Source organism: Xenopus laevis, chromosome 5S, assembly GCF_017654675.1.
Source record: "Xenopus laevis strain J_2021 chromosome 5S, Xenopus_laevis_v10.1, whole genome shotgun sequence".
In the NCBI taxonomy this organism is placed as follows: Eukaryota; Metazoa; Chordata; class Amphibia; order Anura; family Pipidae; genus Xenopus; species Xenopus laevis.
In genome coordinates this window covers 28,567,030-28,585,525 of record NC_054380.1, presented here as the reverse complement: position 1 = coordinate 28,585,525, position 18,496 = coordinate 28,567,030, and the positions used below count along the sequence as shown (strand labels likewise).

The 18,496-nt window shown below is 38.1% G+C and overlaps 1 protein-coding gene across 2 annotated transcripts in view; it reads left to right on the top strand.

Annotated features, from left to right (window-relative positions):
• The window catches only part of kiz.S (kizuna centrosomal protein S homeolog), a 70,477-nt gene that overhangs the window by 29,702 nt on the left and 22,279 nt on the right, over window positions 1–18,496 (top strand). For both annotated transcript variants that reach the window (XM_018265096.2, XM_018265097.2), the window contains exon 10: window positions 2,926–3,039. In XM_018265096.2, the coding sequence (XP_018120585.1) occupies window positions 2,926–3,039 (114 nt within the window). The remainder of the gene's footprint in view (window positions 1–2,925; window positions 3,040–18,496) is intronic.

Genomic DNA, 18,496 nt, shown 5'->3' with positions numbered 1-18,496 from the left:
GGTAATTTATCAAAGTTTGAATTTTTTATACAATTCAAATTTTTTTTTTTGCACAAAAACTCACAAATTTCACATATGTAAAATCAGCATCTAAGAGCTGGCGAGTTCATGTAGAAGTCAATGGGAGTTGTCCTAGGCAAAATTCAAGCCATAGTTTTAATTTGAGTTTTTGAGTTTTAATTTGAGTGTTAAACTGTCAAATTGAGTTTTAAAGCGAATAAATTTGAAGCATTTGAGATATTTGAGTTTTTAAGCTTATAAATTCAAAAAATAAGAGTTTTTTTACGATTATATTTTATCAAGTTTTTTACATTCGTTTTTCGAAGTAGAAAAAAACCTCACAAATTAGATTTTTGATAAACAAGCCTATAAAAAAGCATTTAAGTACCAAAAACTTTATACATCCTTTAGAACCATGGCCATTGGGAATGGGGCAGTTATGTCAAGCACAGCACTTCAAAAATGTATCTGATTTTAAACATTCTAAATATTTTGAATAATAAGTGATAAAAAGAATAAATAATACAATTAAGCCACAACTACTAAAAAAAAACCAGCACATACACTCACAAACAACAACTCACATAGATATGTGTCTATTTAGGAATTGCAGCTTTATGTAAACATCTCTGTTGCTTTGCTGTAAAATAATGAATTTTGAAAAAGCTGTTATTTCCATGTGTCAGCCCTCACTGTTTTGTAGTTGTGTATAGGAAACCAAAGCAAAAGCACAGCAGGGTGCAAATCACTGAGCAGCAAAACCAAAGCATTGCCAGTTAATGTTTAGAAAACTGAAACGACCACACTTTGTCAAGCATGGTATTTTCTCATAATTTTAACAATCATCCCAAAAATAGTATTTTATTTATTTATGTATTTTTTTGCAGATTTATGTATTTTATAAAGAAATATACATATCCTAATTTTAGTGGTGACTTGCTTGTTATATAGTAACACTCTGATAGTCCTTCTACTAATCCAATGGGTAATGCCATTGCTGATTTCTAGATAATAAATTGATCAGAGTTCGTTATTGTCTATGGTCTGCAAAGGTACATGGCCCCAAATATATCCCTAAATTGTGCAAGGCTAATGTCACACAATGCATTAAAAGGAATGGGAAGTGGCTGCAGGCAAGGAAGGGTGTTTTGACTGATGCAGTTCGCTGAGTAGACTACATCTCGTGCCATTAGCCGTCTTGGAGATTAGTTTTCATTACACAAGCACTCTGCCAAAAACAACAGCCTTAACAATGCCATCATTTGTACCCTGGCTTACCATAAGAGCAGCGGAAATAACAAATGTCACACATCAGCAAAACACTTTGCCTATGTGTTATAAACGCGTCCTGTGCCACGGGTTGTTAGAGCTCAGCTGCAGCATTGAGATCTAACACTTAGGGGCAGATTTACAAAATTCGAGTGAAGAATTCGAATGTAAAAAAATTCGAATTTCGAAGTATTTTTTGGGTACTTCGACCATCGAATTGGTTAAATTCGATCGAATTCGAACGATTCGAACGATTCGAAGTAAAAATCGTTAGACTATTCGACCATTCGATAATCGAAGTACTGTCTCTTTAAAAAATACTTCGACCACCTACTTCGGTAGATAAAACCTACCGAAGTCAATGTTAGCCTATGGGGAAGGTCCCCATAGGCTTGCCTGTGATTTTTTGATCGAAGGATTTTCCTTCGATCGTTGGATTAAAATCCTTCGATCGATCGATCGCAGGATTTGCGCAAAATCGTTCGACTTCGATATTCGAAGTCGAACGATTTTAGTTCCCAGTCGAATATCGAGGGTTAATTAACCCTCGATATTCGACTATTGATGAATCGGCCCCCAAATCATTAACGGGCCCATTTACTAACAATATAATTTGCAAATTTTTTTTCCATGAATCACGAAAAATGTGTGGTTTTCCTATTTTTCAAAAAAGCTCTATCAATTCAAGATGTACAAAGCCTTTCATGCCAAACTTTGCTAAGAAGTCTATTGCTATAGAAGTCACAGGGAGGAGCGCCTATTGGACCATTTTTAAACCGGAATGTTAGACATTTTTTGGTGTTTTTTTTTGTTATGAATTGTCCTAAAAACTCAAATTTTTAGAGGTTTTACATGTATTTGTATTTTTTTCAGATTGTTGAGAGCATTTTTTCATTTGTACATTTTATATTCATATTTAATTTTATTATATTTAATACATTTTGATTTTAGATTTTGTAAAATCTGAATAGCATTGTGTTAATATGGATTGTACCCCTACTGTGAGCTAAATGATGGTGAAAAACTTTTCAGTTCTGTAATAAATTATTACAGTGTGGAAACTAGCATTGTAAATATTTCTGAGCAGTTAACACAGTATGAAAAGGTTATCAGATTATTCCTTTCACTTAATTTTTACTTTTTTATTTTAATCTGTAGAAGGCTTTTTTATTTCATACACTGTATTATTTTACACATGATACTTTTTTAAATTACTTTTATATATATATATATATATATATATATATATATATATATATATATATATATATATATATATATATATATATATATATATATATATATATATATATATGGAGACTATTAACAACATCATGGGTTTTAAACATTAATGGGTTTATTTATCAAAAATCTCATTTGTGAGGTTTGCGGTTTTTTCTACTTCGAATAAACTCACAATTTTTTTCGTTTATAGGCTTAAAATGTCGAATTTGTGAGTTTACAAACTCAAAAACTTGAATTAAAACTCAAATTAAAACTCGCTTGAATTTTGCTTAGGACAACTCCCATTGACTTCTACAAAATCTCACCCCCCCCCCCCAAGTATAAGGACTTACCAATGGGTGCCAAAATAGCTCTATAGAAAATGTTGCCCTATACTATATCTCTGAATAATTCACCTGCTATTTGTTTCAGTCCATCCAGGAGTTGTGCTACAGAGTGCAAATATCAGTGTTGAAAGCAACACACAAGCTGAGGAGGAAAATGATGAGGATGAAATCAGTGATCTATCAGAGATTTACATTCCTGGTAGGTAATTTCGGTACAATTAATTTTTTTTCATTTTTTGGTGACTTTGATAAGCCTGGTATTAAGAGTCTAAAAACATAAATATCACAGAAACCGCTATAAAGAAAATTATAGTTAATGTGGGTCACTCTGAGTATGTTTATATCAATTAATTTAAATTTACACTGGCAGCTACTATCTTTTTTGAGGGATCATCAATGGCAGCTTACATTAATAAGCAATCCCACCAGAACAGCAGGAGAGTACCTTTCATGTATTTCTGAAGACTTCAATGCTGTTATTCTTTAAATAAAAAATAAATAAAACTTTCTGAATTCTCATATGAAACAGTTTTTATTAAAGCTGCAATAATATGTAAACATGTATGCACATAGACTTGCACTTATAGTGCTACTACTGCTTTGATTGCTGTTTGCAGAAACCTATATTTTTTTTATGATGTTATGAACTTTTTTCCTTGATTTCTAGGGAAGTTGTTTCTTTTAATTATTTTATTTAACAACAGGTATGGGATCTGTTCTCTCTCTTAAGGTATGGAGATCCAAACTACATAAAGACCATTTATCCAGAAACCCCATGACCCAAGTATTCTGGATAACCAGTTCCATACCCATACTTGTATTTGACAGATTTGCTGCCCTATTTTCCTTTCAGTGTATGAACAAAGTTTTATCACATATAGTTTAGTTTTGTGTTTGGGATTTACTATATTTATAAAAATCATACATTTTAATTGAAAAATAATTTTCCAGACAACCTTATAGTGCCCAGATGTCTTAAAGGAAAACTATACCCCCAAAATGAATACTTAAGCAACAGATAGTTTATATCAAATTTAATGACATATTAAAGAATCTTACCAAACTGGAATATATATTTACATAAATATTGCCCTTTTACATCTCTTGCCTTGAACCACCATTTCGTGACTCTATCTGTGCTGCCTCAGAGATCACCTGACCAGAAATACTACAACACTAACTGTAACAGGAAGAAGTGTGGAAGCAAAAGGCAGAACTCTGTCTGTTAATTGGCTCATGTGACCTTACATGTGGTTTGTATGTGTGCACAGTGAATCGTACGATCTCAGGGGGCGGCCCTTATTTTTTAAAATGGCAATTTTCTATTTATGATTACCCAATGGCACATACTACTAGAAAAGTATATTATTATGATAATGGTTCATTTACATGAAGCAGGGTTTTACACATGAGCTGTTTTACTCAGTATCTTTTAATAGAGACCTACATTGTTTGGGGGGTATAGTTTTCCTTTAAGTGTAAATGTACACATATACAACACATAGAACAGGGAAAATTTATTCGCACCCATATTCAGTATTTGCTTGGACCAGAAAGGTATAATGGCAGTGGAACTGAGGGCATATTGAGAATTGCTGCTTTGTCCGAAGCTGGGAATCTCCACATGTTGCTTCCATAGTTACATAGTTACATAGTTACATAGTTAAATTGGGTTGAAAAAAGACAAAGTCCATCAAGTTCAACCCCTCCAAATGAAAACCCAGCATCCCTACACACACCCCTCCCTACTTTTAATTAAAATTCTATATACCCATACCTATATTAACTATAGAGTTTAGTATCACAATAGCCTTTAATATTATGTCTGTCCAAAAAATCATCCAAGCCATTCTTAAAGGCATTAACTGAATCAGCCATCACAACATCACCCGGCAGTGCATTCCACAACCTCACTGTCCTGACTGTGAAGAACCCTCTACGTTGCTTCAAATGAAAGTTCTTTTCTTCTAGTCTAAAGGGGTGGCCTCTGGTACGGTGATCCACTTTATGGGTAAAAAGGTCCCCTGCCATTTGTCTATAATGTCCTCTAATGTACTTGTAAAGTGTAATCATGTCCCCTCGCAAGCGCCTTTTTTCCAGAGAAAACAACCCCAACCTTGACAGTCTACCCTCATAATTTAAGTCTTCCGTCCCTCTAACCAATTTAGTTGCACGTCTCTGCACTCTCTCCAGCTCATTTATATCCCTCTTAAGGACTGGAGTCCAAAACTGAACTGCATACTCCAGATGAGGCCTTACCAGGGACCTATAAAGAGGCATAATTATGTTTTCATCCCTTGAGTTAATGCCCTTTTTTATGCAAGACAGAACTTTATTTGCTTTAGTAGCCACAGAATGACACTGCCCAGAATTAGACAACGTGTTATCTACAAAGACCCCTAGATCCTTTTCATTTAAGGAAACTCCCAACACATTGCCATTTAGTGTATAACTTGCATTTATATTATTTTTGCCAAAGTGCATAACCTTGCATTTATCAACATTGAACCTCATTTTCCAGTTTGCTGCCCAGTTTTCCAGTTTAGACAGATCACTTTGCAAAGTGGCAGCATCCTGCATGGAACCTATAGTTCTGCACAATTTAGTATCATCTGCAAAAATAGAAACAGTACTTTCAATGCCCACCTCCAGGTCATTAATAAACAAGTTGAAAAGCAAGGGACCTAGTACAGAGCCCTGCGGTACTCCACTAACAACACTGGTCCAATTAGAAAATGTTCCATTTACCACCACTCTTTGTAGTCTATCTTTTAGCCAGTTCGCTATCCAGGTACAAATACTATGTTCCAGGCCAACATTCCTTAATTTAACCAGTAACCTTTTGTGTGGCACTGTATCAAATGCTTTAGCAAAGTCTAAGTAAATCACATCCACTGCCATCCCAGAATCGAGGTCTCTACTTACATTCTCGTAAAAAGAAATTAAGTTAGTCTGGCAAGATCTATTACGCATAAAACCATGCTGGCACAAACTCATAGTATTATGATTTGCTATGAAGTCCAGTATCTTATCCTTTATTAACCCTTCGAAAAGCTTTCCTAATACTGACGTCAGACTAACTGGCCTATAGTTTTGAGGCTGAGAACGGGATCCTTTTTTGAATAGAGGCACCACATTAGCAATTCGCCAGTCTCTTGGTACAATACCAGATCTCAATGAATCCTGAAAAATTAAGTAAAGAGGTTTGGCAATCACAGAGCTAAGCTCGCTAATTACCCTGGGATGAATACCATCTGGCCCTGGACCTTTGTTAATCTTAACCTGTTCAAGTCTCTTTTGAATTTCTTCTTGTGTGAACCATGCATCATTAGTTGTATTACTAGAATTGGGAGTGTTAAGAAGGAAACCTTCACTTACTGGTTCTTCATTTGTGTAAACAGATGAAAAATACGAGTTCAGAATCTGCGCTTTTATTTTGTTTTCATCAACCAGCTGATCCCCCTCTGATAGTAAGGGTCCCACCCCTTCCTGCTTCATTTTTTTACTATTGACATATTTAAAAAATAATTTGGGATTTTTTTTACTGCTTGCTGCAATATCCTTTTCTATAGCAATTTTAGCTTGCCTTATAGCTTCTTTGCATGATTTATTGGCCTCCTTGTACCTTATAAATGTTTCGGCTGTACCAGCTAACTTGAAAGCCTTAAAAGCACGTCTTTTCTTACCCACCTCAACACCAACGCTTCTATTGAACCAAAAAGGTTTTGCTTTGCAACGACGTTCCTTGCTTACAAGTGGAATATACTGACAAGTATATTTATTAAGCAGCATTTTAAAGACTTCCCATTTTTGTTCTGTGTTTAACCCTGTGAAAAGCATTTCCCACTTAATATGTTGCAGAGATGCCCTTATACTGTCAAAGTTTGCACGTCTGAAATTTAGTGTTTTAGTTACTCCCTTATAGAATTGCTTCTGCAACAGAATCTCAAAGGAGACCATGTTATGATCACTATTCCCTAAATGCTCACCCACACAAATGTTAGAGATGAGTTCAGTATTGTTAGTTATTACAAGGTCCAAAAGAGAGTTATTCCTAGTAGGTTCTTGAACGAGCTGGAATAAAAAGTTGTCATTCAGCATATTTACAAACCTACTAGCTTTTTCTGTCTTAGCAACCCCATTACCCCAGTCAATGTCTGGATAATTGAAGTCACCCATAGCAACAACTTGACCCAGCTGTGAAGCCGCTTGTATCTGCAAGAGTAGCTGGGCTTCATACTCGACACTTATACGAGGTGGTTTATAGCATACACCAATGATAATTCTTTTTGATACCTTTTGCCCAGTCGAAATCTCTACCCAGAGTGATTCTACACCCTCACCAGTGCCAGCTATTTTTATTTCTTTAGCGCATGGCTTTAATTCAGGCTTTACATACAAACCCACTCCTCCACCCTTTTTAATCCCTCTGTCCCTCCTAAAAAGGGTGTAACCATTTAAATTCACAATCCAGTCACATGTTTCATCCCACCAGGTCTCAGTGATACCAATTATATCATAATTTTTAGAGCATGCAATTAATTCTAGGTCTCCCATTTTACCTGACAAACTCCGTGCATTTGCCAGCATACAGCGGAGGTTACTACTTTTACTTTTGAAATGTGCATTACTTAGTGAAGAATTATACGTTAAGTTAGTATTATTCTGTTTTCCTTGTAACAGAGGGACCTCCTTAGCTGGTAAACTGTATGCCCCCCTCACTCCTCCCCCATGACCCCTTACTAACCCCACTACCCCGTCTACACTAGCTTCCCCATAATCCTTTATCTCACCCACCCCCCTCTTGCCTAGTTTAAACACTCCTCCAACCTCTTAGCCATTCTTTCCCCTAGCACCGCGGACCCCCTTCCATTGAGGTGCAAACCGTCACGGCTATATAGGTTGTACCCCAACGAAAAGTCAGCCCAGTGCTCTAGGAACCCAAACCCTTCCTTCCTGCACCAAGACTTGAGCCACGCATTAAGCTCCCTAATCTCCCGCTGTTTTCCTAAACTTGCACGTGGCACAGGCAAAATTTCAGAAAAGATTACATTGGAAGACCTTTCCTTGATCTTAGAGCCTAGATCCCTGAAATCATTCTTTAAGGTCTTCCATCTACCATTTATTTTGTCATTAGTACCGATATGCACTAAGACAGCTGGGTCGTGCCCAGCCCCACCCAATAATTTGTCTATCCGATCAACCACATGCCGAACCCTGGCACCAGGTAGACAGCAAACTGTTCGGTTGTAGCGATCCGGACGACAAATTACCCTATCCACTTTCCTAATAATTGAGTCCCCTACAACCACAATCTGCTTAGGCCTGACTCTACTCTCCCCCCCACCACTACTAGAGAAACTGGTCTCCCGGCTGTTAGAGAGATCAGCCCCATCTAGAATTGCCAATCCAGAGTTCATACTCCCATCATCTTCACACAATCTGGCAAATTTGTTGCGATGTATAATCTCCGGATCAGCCTCCATTTTCCTTTTGCCCACCTTAGATTTTCTAACTGTCACCCAGCTAGCTGCCTCAACATCCTGCTGCTGTTCTGTTCCCCCCAAACTATCTGACCCCGCTAGGTCCTGCTCAGTGAGCAAAAGACTCCTTTCAAGATTGTCAATCGACCGCAGTGTTGCAATTTGTTGCTCTAGTGCTCTAACTTGAGCCTCCAAAGTGGCAATTTGCTCACATCCACCACAGAGGTAAGCATTTTGGATCTCTTGTTCCAAATCTGCATACATATGACAGACTGTGCACTGAGTCAGACCTTCAATCTTGCTAGCACTCATTATCCCAGTTACAGATCAAAACAGGAAAAAATATAAATAAATATATAGAAAAAAATGAGGGTTTAGAACAAACTTTTGACCTACAGTAGTTTGAACCTCCTTTAGTTTTCAACTCCGGTGTTTGTAACTCCACTTACAGATCCCCCACTTAACGAGCAAACACTTAAGAGAAGCTAACACTAGAGCAAGCTCCACTGGAGTCCCAGGGGTTCTATTTATACAGTCTGTTCAGGTGCAACTAATCAAACCCCACCCCCTCAAACGGAGGGAAAACTGCAAAGTAAAGCAGGTTGTGACAAACTTGCTGTAAGCACACTAGCACACCAAACTTTGCTGTTTAGCACCCAAGACAGAAAAAAAAAAAAAAAAAAAACCTTTTAAAAAAAAATTAAACCACAGTAGTTAAATATAAACCTTAATATAAAAAAGCAGTTAAATACTTATCCTTTTCAGATGATTTGTTTGCTTTAAGTTGCTTTAAACCTGTCAGCAGCCTGATTCAAACAGACTCACTGGAGTCCCAGGGGTTCTATTTATACAGTCTGTTCAGGTGCAACTAATCAAACCCCACCCCCTCAAACGGAGGGAAAACTGCAAAGTAAAGCAGGTTGTGACAAACTTGCTGTAAGCACACTAGCACACCAAACTTTGCTGTTTAGCACCCAAGACAGAAAAAAAAAAAAAAAAAAAAAAACCTTTTAAAAAAAATTAAACCACAGTAGTTAAATATAAACCTTAATATAAAAAAGCAGTTAAATACTTATCCTTTTCAGATGATTTGTTTGCTTTAAGTTGCTTTAAACCTGTCAGCAGCCTGATTCAAACAGACTCACTGGAGTCCCAGGGGTTCTATTTATACAGTCTGTTCAGGTGCAACTAATCAAACCCCACCCCCTCAAACGGAGGGAAAACTGCAAAGTAAAGCAGGTTGTGACAAACTTGCTGTAAGCACACTAGCACACCAAACTTTGCTGTTTAGCACCCAAGACAGAAAAAAAAAAAAAAAAAAAAAAACCTTTTAAAAAAAAATTAAACCACAGTAGTTAACCCTTTAAGTGCCAGCAGAATTTCACATTTTGGTTACGCGAAATGCCAGCCGTTTTTAAGCATTTTGTGCTCTCTCACTTTAGGGGCATTTTCTGAGGGGAAACCTATAGTTTACCTAGGAAAACTATACATTGTTTTTTTCGGTAGAAACTGAGCTTTCTAAATCTGCCTGAGTTTTCATGTATTTCCACCTGTGCAAAAAAATTTATAGTGCTAAATAACAAAAAAAAATGAAAAATTACCATTTTTCATTGTATATCAATTTATACCAGAAAAATATTTCATTTTACAGATGAAAATCCAACTGATTTGGAAAGCCTTATGTCTCTCGAACGTGCCAATACCAGATATGTATAGTTTTAGGGAGATTTAGGATTTCTGTACAGCAAAAACTCCCGGCAGTATATTACTGAATTTTGAAAGCACTAAGGCAGAAAACGGCATGCTTTAGATTCCAAGGCAAAAAATCCTGAAACCATAGGTTTACCCCAGAAAACCATACATTTTTGAAAAGTACACATTCTGCCGATTACAAAATGGGTAACTATGTCTCTCTACTCCCAACTACCAAACAGAAAAGCTTGTCTGAACATAGCGGTTTTTCAAAATAAAATTCAAAATTTTGAAAAATCATTTCAAAGGTTTTATTTTGCTGCTCCGCATATCCCAAACTATATTACGTACCAAGAAAAAGCACCTGAAATATGATTGCCAGGGGTCCACTGAACAGTTTGATATCCATTATGCATAGGTTTACCAAAGTATCTGGCATTTAGAGACACAAATATGAAGTTAGCGCATCCAAATTGTTCAGGACTTTACTTCAGCTACTGAGAAATCAACACATTGACTGCATTTTTTGTGGGGTAAAAACACAGAAATATATGTTTACCCCCCAAACCCATATATTTTTGGAAAGAACACATTCTACAGAATCTAAAATGGGTACCCATGCCTTTCTGCTCCAAACTACTGAGTCGCAAGGCTTTCCCAAAATTGTCGGTTTTGGTGAAATATCTGAAAATTGCCTCAAAACTTCAACTTCCCAGCACCATATCACCCATGTATCATTACGTACTAAGAAAAAGCACCCTAAATATGATTGCCAGGGTTCCTCTGAACATTTTGGTGGCCATTGTTCATAAGTTTACCAAAGTATCTGGCATTTAGAGGCCCCAAAATGAAGTTAGCGCATACAAACAGTCCCGTGAGTAACTTCATCTAATGAGAAATCAACACATTGACTGCATTTTTGTGGGGTAAAAACACAGAAATATATGTTTACCCCCCAAAACCCATATATTTTTGGAAAGTTCACATTCTACAGAATCTAAAATGGGTACCCATGCCTTTCTGTTCCAAACTACTGAGTCGCAAGGCTTTCCCACAATTGTCGGTTTTGGTGAAATATCTGAAAATTGCCTCAAAGCTTCAACTTCTCAGCACCATATCACCCATGTATCGTTACGCACCAAGAAAAAACACCCTAAATATGATTGCCAGGGTTCCTCCAAACAGTTTGGTGGCCATTGTTCATAGGTTTACCAAAGTATCTGGCAGTTAGAGGCCTCAAAATGAAGTTAGCGCATACAAATAGTCCTGTGGGTAACTTCATCTAATGAAAAATCAACACATTGACTGCATTTTTGTGGGGTAAAAACACAGAAATATATGTTTACCCCCCAAACCCATATATTTTTGGAAAGTACACATTCTACCGAATCTAAAATGGGTACCCATGCCTTTCTGCTCCAAACTACTGAGTCGCAAGGCTTTCCCACAATTGTCGGTTTTGGTGAAATATCTGAAAATTTCCTCAAAGCTTCAACTTCTCAGCACCATATCACCCATGTATCGTTACGCACCAAAAAAAAACACCCTAAATATGATTGCCAGGGGTCCTCCAAACAGTTTGGTGCCCACTGTGCATAGGTTTACCAAAGTATATGGCAGTTAGAGGCCCCAAAATGAAGTTAGCGCATACAAATAGTCCTGTGGGTAACTTCAGCTAATGAAAAATCAACACATTGACTGCATTTTTGTGGGGTAAAAACACAGAAATATATGTTTACCCCCCAAACCCATATATTTTTGGAAAGTACACATTCTACCGAATCTAAAATGGGTACCCATGCCTTTCTGCTCCAAACTACTGAGTCGCAAGGCTTTCCCACAATTGTCGGTTTTGGTGAAATATCTGAAAATTGCCTCAAAGCTTCAACTTCTCAGCACCATATCACCCATGTATCGTTACGCACCAAAAAAAAAACACCCTAAATATGATTGCCAGGGGTCCTCCAAACAGTTTGGTGCCCACTGTGCATAGGTTTACCAAAGTATATGGCAGTTAGAGGCCCCAAAATGAAGTTAGCGCATACAAATAGTCCTGTGGGTAACTTCAGCTAATGAAAAATCAACACATTGACTGCATTTTTGTGGGGTAAAAACACAGAAATATATGTTTACCCCCCAAACCCATATATTTTTGGAAAGTACACATTCTACCGAATCTAAAATGGGTACCCATGCCTTTCTGCTCCAAACTACTGAGTCGCAAGGCTTTCCCACAATTGTCGGTTTTGGTGAAATATCTGAAAATTGCCTCAAAGCTTCAACTTCTCAGCACCATATCACCCATGTATCGTTACGCACCAAAAAAAAACACCCTAAATATGATTGCCAGGGGTCCTCCAAACAGTTTGGTGCCCACTGTGCATAGGTTTACCAAAGTATATGGCAGTTAGAGGCCCCAAAATGAAGTTAGCGCATACAAATAGTCCTGTGGGTAACTTCAGCTAATGAAAAATCAACACATTGACTGCATTTTTGTGGGGTAAAACACAGAAATATATGTTTACCCCCCAAACCCATATATTTTTGGAAAGTACACATTCTACCGAATCTAAAATGGGTACCCATGCCTTTCTGCTCCAAACTACTGAGTCGCAAGGCTTTCCCACAATTGTCGGTTTTGGTGAAATATCTGAAAATTGCCTCAAAGCTTCAACTTCTCAGCACCATATCACCCACGTATCGTTACGCACCAAAAAAAAACACCCTAAATATGATTGCCAGGGGTCTTCCAAACAGTTTGGTGCCCACTGTGCATAGGTTTACCAAAGTATATGGCAGTTAGAGGCCCCAAAATGAAGTTAGCGCATACAAATAGTCCTGTGGGTAACTTCAGCTAATGAAAAATCAACACATTGACTGCATTTTTGTGGGGTAAAAACACAGAAATATATGTTTACCCCCCAAACCCATATATTTTTGGAAAGTACACATTATACAGAATCTAAAATGGGTACCCATGCCTTTCTGCCCCAAACTACTGAGTCGCAAGGCTTTGCCAAATTTGGCGGTTTTGGTAAAATATTCTGAAAATTGCCTCAAAGCTTCAACTTTCCAGCATCGTATTGTCCATGTATCATTACCAGCATAAAGCATCCTAAATATAAACATAGGGGTCTACTAAACAGTTTGATGCCCAATGTGCATAGATATACCAAACTATGTGGGGCACAGAGACCCCCAAATGACAATATGTATAGACATTTTCACGGCTGACGCGCTGGCTGCTGCAATATAACCACCCGGTGTGTGTATTATGCGACATTAGACCACCTAACAGTACAGAGACCCCAGAAAACCATATATTTTCAGAAAGTACACATTCTGACGAATCCAATATGGGTAAATATGTGTTCCTACTGCAAACTGTCAAACTGCAAAGCAATGCTGAACGTAACGGTTTTTATCAAATTTCTGAAAATCGTCACAAAGCTTGAATTTTACCCCATTATATGCCCCACATTTCGTAACTTATCAGCATAAAACATCCTGAATATGAACGCCAGGGGTCTACTGAACACTTTGATGCCCAATATGCATAGATATACCAAACTATGTGGCGCACAGAGACCCCCAAATGACAATAGTGTATATACATTTTCACGGCTGACGCACGCTGGCTGCTGCAATATAAGCACCCGGTGTGTGTAATATGCGACATTAGACCCCCCTAACAGTACAGAGACCCCAGAAAACCATATATTTTCAGAAAGTACACATTCTGACGAATCCAAAATGGGTAAATATGTGTTCCTACTGCAAACTGTCAAACTGCAAAGCAATGCTGAACGTAACAGTTTTTATCAAATTTCTGAAAATCGTCACAAAGCTTGAAATTTATCCCATTATATGCCCCACATTTCGTAACTTATCAGCATAAAACATCCTAAATATGAGCGCCAGGGGTCTACTGAACACTTTGATGCCCAAAATGCATAGATATACCAAACTATGTGGCGCACAGAGACCCACAAATGACAATATGTATAGACATTTTCACGGCTGACACGCTGGCTGCAGCAATATAACCACCCGGTGTGTGTGTATTATGCGACATTAGACCACCTAACAGTACAGAGACCCCAGAAAACCATATATTTTCAGAAAGTACACATTCTGACGAATCCAATATGGGTAAATAAGTGTTTCTACTGCAAACTGCCAAACTGCAAAGCAATGCTGAACATAACGGTTTTTATCAAATTTCTGAAAATCGTCACAAAGCTTGAATTTTACCCCATTATATGCCCCACATTTCGTAACTTATCAGCATAAAACATCCTGAATATGAACGCCAGGGGTCTACTGAACACTTTGATGCCCAATATGCATAGATATACCAAACTATGTGGCGCACAGAGACCCCCAAATGACAATAGTGTATACATTTTCACGGCTGACGCGCGCTGGCTGCTGCAATATAAGCACCCGGTGTGTCTAATATGCGACATTAGACCCCCCTAACAGTACAGAGACCCCAGAAAACCATATATTTTCGGAAAGTACACATTCTGACGAATCCAATATGGGTAAATATGTGTTCCTACTGCATACTGTCAAACTGCAAAGCAATGCTGAACGTAACGGTTTTTATCAAATTTCTGAAAATCGTCACAAAGCTTGAATTTTACCCCATTATATGCCCCACATTTCGTAACTTATCAGCATAAAACATCCTGAATATGAACGCCAGGGGTCTACTAAACACTTTGATGCCCAATATGCATAGATATACCAAACTATGTGGCGCACAGAGACCCCCAAATGACAATAGTGTATACATTTTCACGGCTGATGCGCGCTGGCTGCTGCAATACAAGCACCTGGTGTGTGTAATATGCGACATTAGACCCCCCTAACAGTACAGAGACCCCAGAAAACCATATATTTTCAGAAAGTACACATTTTGACGAATCCAATATGGGTAAATATGTGTTCCTACTGCAAACTGTCAAACTGCAAAGCAATGCTGAACGTAACGGTTTTTATCAAATTTCTGAACATCGTCACAAAGCTTGAATTTTACCCCATTATATGCCCCACATTTCGTAACTTATCAGCATAAAACATCCTAAATATGAGCGCATGGGGTCTACTGAACACTTTGATGCCCAATATGCATAGATATACCAAACTATGTGGCGCACAGAGACCCCCAAATGACAATATGTATAGACATTTTCACGGCTGACGCGCTGGCTGCTGCAATATAACCACCCAGTGTGTGTATTATGCGACATTAGACCACCTAACAGCACAGAGACCCCAGAAAACCATATATTTTCAGAAAGTACACATTTTGACGAATCCAATATGGGTAAATAAGTGTTTCTACTGCAAACTGCCAAACTGCAAAGCAATGCTGAACATAACGGTTTTTATCAAATTTCTGAAAATCGTCACAAAGCTTGAATTCTACCCCATTATATGCCCCACATTTCGTAGCTTATCAGCATAAAACATCCTAAATATGAGCGCCAGGGGTCTACTGAACACTTTGATGCCCAATATGCATAGATATACCAAACTATGTTGCGCACAGAGACCCCCAAATGACAATATGTATAGACATTTTCACAGCTGACGCGCTGGCTGCTGCAATATAAGCACCTGGTGTGTGTATTATGCGACATTAGACCCCCCTAACAGTACAGAGACCCCAGAAAACCATATATTTTCAGAAAGTACACATTCTGACGAATCCAAAATGGGTAAATAAGTGTTTCTACAGCAAACTGCCAAACTGCAAAGCAATGCTGAACATAACGGTTTTTATCAAATTTCTGAAAATCGTCACAAAGCTTGAATTTTACCCCATTATGTGCCCCACATTTCGTAACGTATCAGCATAAAACATCCTAAATATGAATGACAGGGGTCTACTGAACACTTTGATGCCCAATATGCATAGATATACCAAACTATGTGGCGCACAGAGACCCCCAAATGGATATATAGTAGATAAAATTTACATAGGCAAAACAAAATAACACAGAACAGTGTGAAATGCAAATAAATCACCAAAAACTAATAAAACCACAAAAATCAATGCTTTTTTTTTTCACACTAGTGTAATCGGCCACCAGAATTACCGTTTGAATATTTTAGCTGGGCCAAATCGATTATACGGGCAGAAACAAGTGAACAACACAAATGCAGAGCTGAAAATGCAATAAAATGGCTAAAAATTCAATAAAATGGCTAAAAATGCACCAAAATACCCAAAATTGCAATATAACCACCAAAATAACATACAAAAGCTATTGCACAGTACGGTTAGCGAATACGCTATTCGGAACGGCAATAAAACATTTTTTTTAGCCCAAAAAGAGACGATGCGATAAGAAAAAAAAAAAAAAAAGCCACAAAGCCATATATGTACATATGCGTGTGCACAACGGGTAAATTGCATGTTATTTGCGCATGTGCGCGTGTGCAAGTGTACATGGGTGCTGTGAGTGTGTGTGACCCCCCCAATCCCCAAAAATCTATGTGTGAGTGTGTGTAAGTGTGAATGTAAGTGTATATTACTGTAATAAGTGTGTGTTGGTGTGTTTGTGTGTTTTTGTGTGTGTAAATGTTACACTTACCTGGGGTAGATGCTGCAGATCGATCAGAAAGGGTCCCACGCAGCAGATCTCCAGCTCCAACGATCATCAGCCATGTGGGGGCGGAGCTGGGCGGAAGTGCGGCGCAGGCAGCAGCAGGACGCATAGGAAACGCGTCCCTGCTGCTGCTTTGGGGCCCCTGGGCGATCGCGCCCCAGGGGCCACACGATCCCCTGCTCTGCTCGTTGTCTAGGGGCAGGGGATCGTGAAGGAGCGGAGCGAGCGGCTCTAACAGCCGCTCCTCCGCTCGCAAACCCGGAAGTGCTGCAGAACGTAGAATCTACGATCTGTGGCACTTTGGTCCTTTGATCCACAGAACGTAGATTCTACGTTCTGTGGCACTTAAAGGGTTAAATATAAACCTTAATATAAAAAAGCAGTTAAATACTTATCCTTTTCAGATGATTTGTTTGCTTTAAGTTGCTTTAAACCTGTCAGCAGCCTGATTCAAACAGACTCACTGGAGTCCCAGGGGTTCTATTTATACAGTCTGTTCAGGTGCAACTAATCAAACCCCACCCCCTCAAACGGAGGGAAAACTGCAAAGTAAAGCAGGTTGTGACAAACTTGCTGTAAGCACACTAGCACACCAAACTTTGCTGTTTAGCACCCAAGACAGAAAAAAAAAAAAAAAAAAACCTTTTAAAAAAAAATTAAACCACAGTAGTTAAATATAAACCTTAATATAAAAAAGCAGTTAAATACTTATCCTTTTCAGATGATTTGTTTGCTTTAAGTTGCTTTAAACCTGTCAGCAGCCTGATTCAAACAGACTCACTGGAGTCCCAGGGGTTCTATTTATACAGTCTGTTCAGGTGCAACTAATCAAACCCCACCCCCTCAAACGGAGGGAAAACTGCAAAGTAAAGCAGGTTGTGACAAACTTGCTGTAAGCACACTAGCACACCAAACTTTGCTGTTTAGCACCCAAGACAGAAAAAAAAAAAAAAAAAAAACCTTTTAAAAAAAAATTAAACCACAGTAGTTAAATATAAACCTTAATATAAAAAAGCAGTTAAATACTTATCCTTTTCAGATGATTTGTTTGCTTTAAGTTGCTTTAAACCTGTCAGCAGCCTGATTCAAACAGACTCACTGGAGTCCCAGGGGTTCTATTTATACAGTCTGTTCAGGTGCAACTAATCAAACCCCACCCCCTCAAACGGAGGGAAAACTGCAAAGTAAAGCAGGTTGTGACAAACTTGCTGTAAGCACACTAGCACACCAAACTTTGCTGTTTAGCACCCAAGACAGAAAAAAAAAAAAAAAAAAAACCTTTTAAAAAAAAATTAAACCACAGTAGTTAAATATAAACCTTAATATAAAAAAGCAGTTAAATACTTATCCTTTTCAGATGATTTGTTTGCTTTAAGTTGCTTTAAACCTGTCAGCAGCCTGATTCAAACAGACTCACTGGAGTCCCAGGGGTTCTATTTATACAGTCTGTTCAGGTGCAACTAATCAAACCCCACCCCCTCAAACGGAGGGAAAACTGCAAAGTAAAGCAGGTTGTGACAAACTTGCTGTAAGCACACTAGCACACCAAACTTTGCTGTTTAGCACCCAAGACAGAAAAAAAAAAAAAAAAAAAACCTTTTAAAAAAAAATTAAACCACAGTAGTTAAATATAAACCTTAATATAAAAAAGCAGTTAAATACTTATCCTTTTCAGATGATTTGTTTGCTTTAAGTTGCTTTAAACCTGTCAGCAGCCTGATTCAAACAGACTCACTGGAGTCCCAGGAGTTCTATTTATACAGTCTGTTCAGGTGCAACTAATCAAACCCCACCCCCTCAAACGGAGGGAAAACTGCAAAGTAAAGCAGGTTGTGACAAACTTGCTGTAAGCACACTA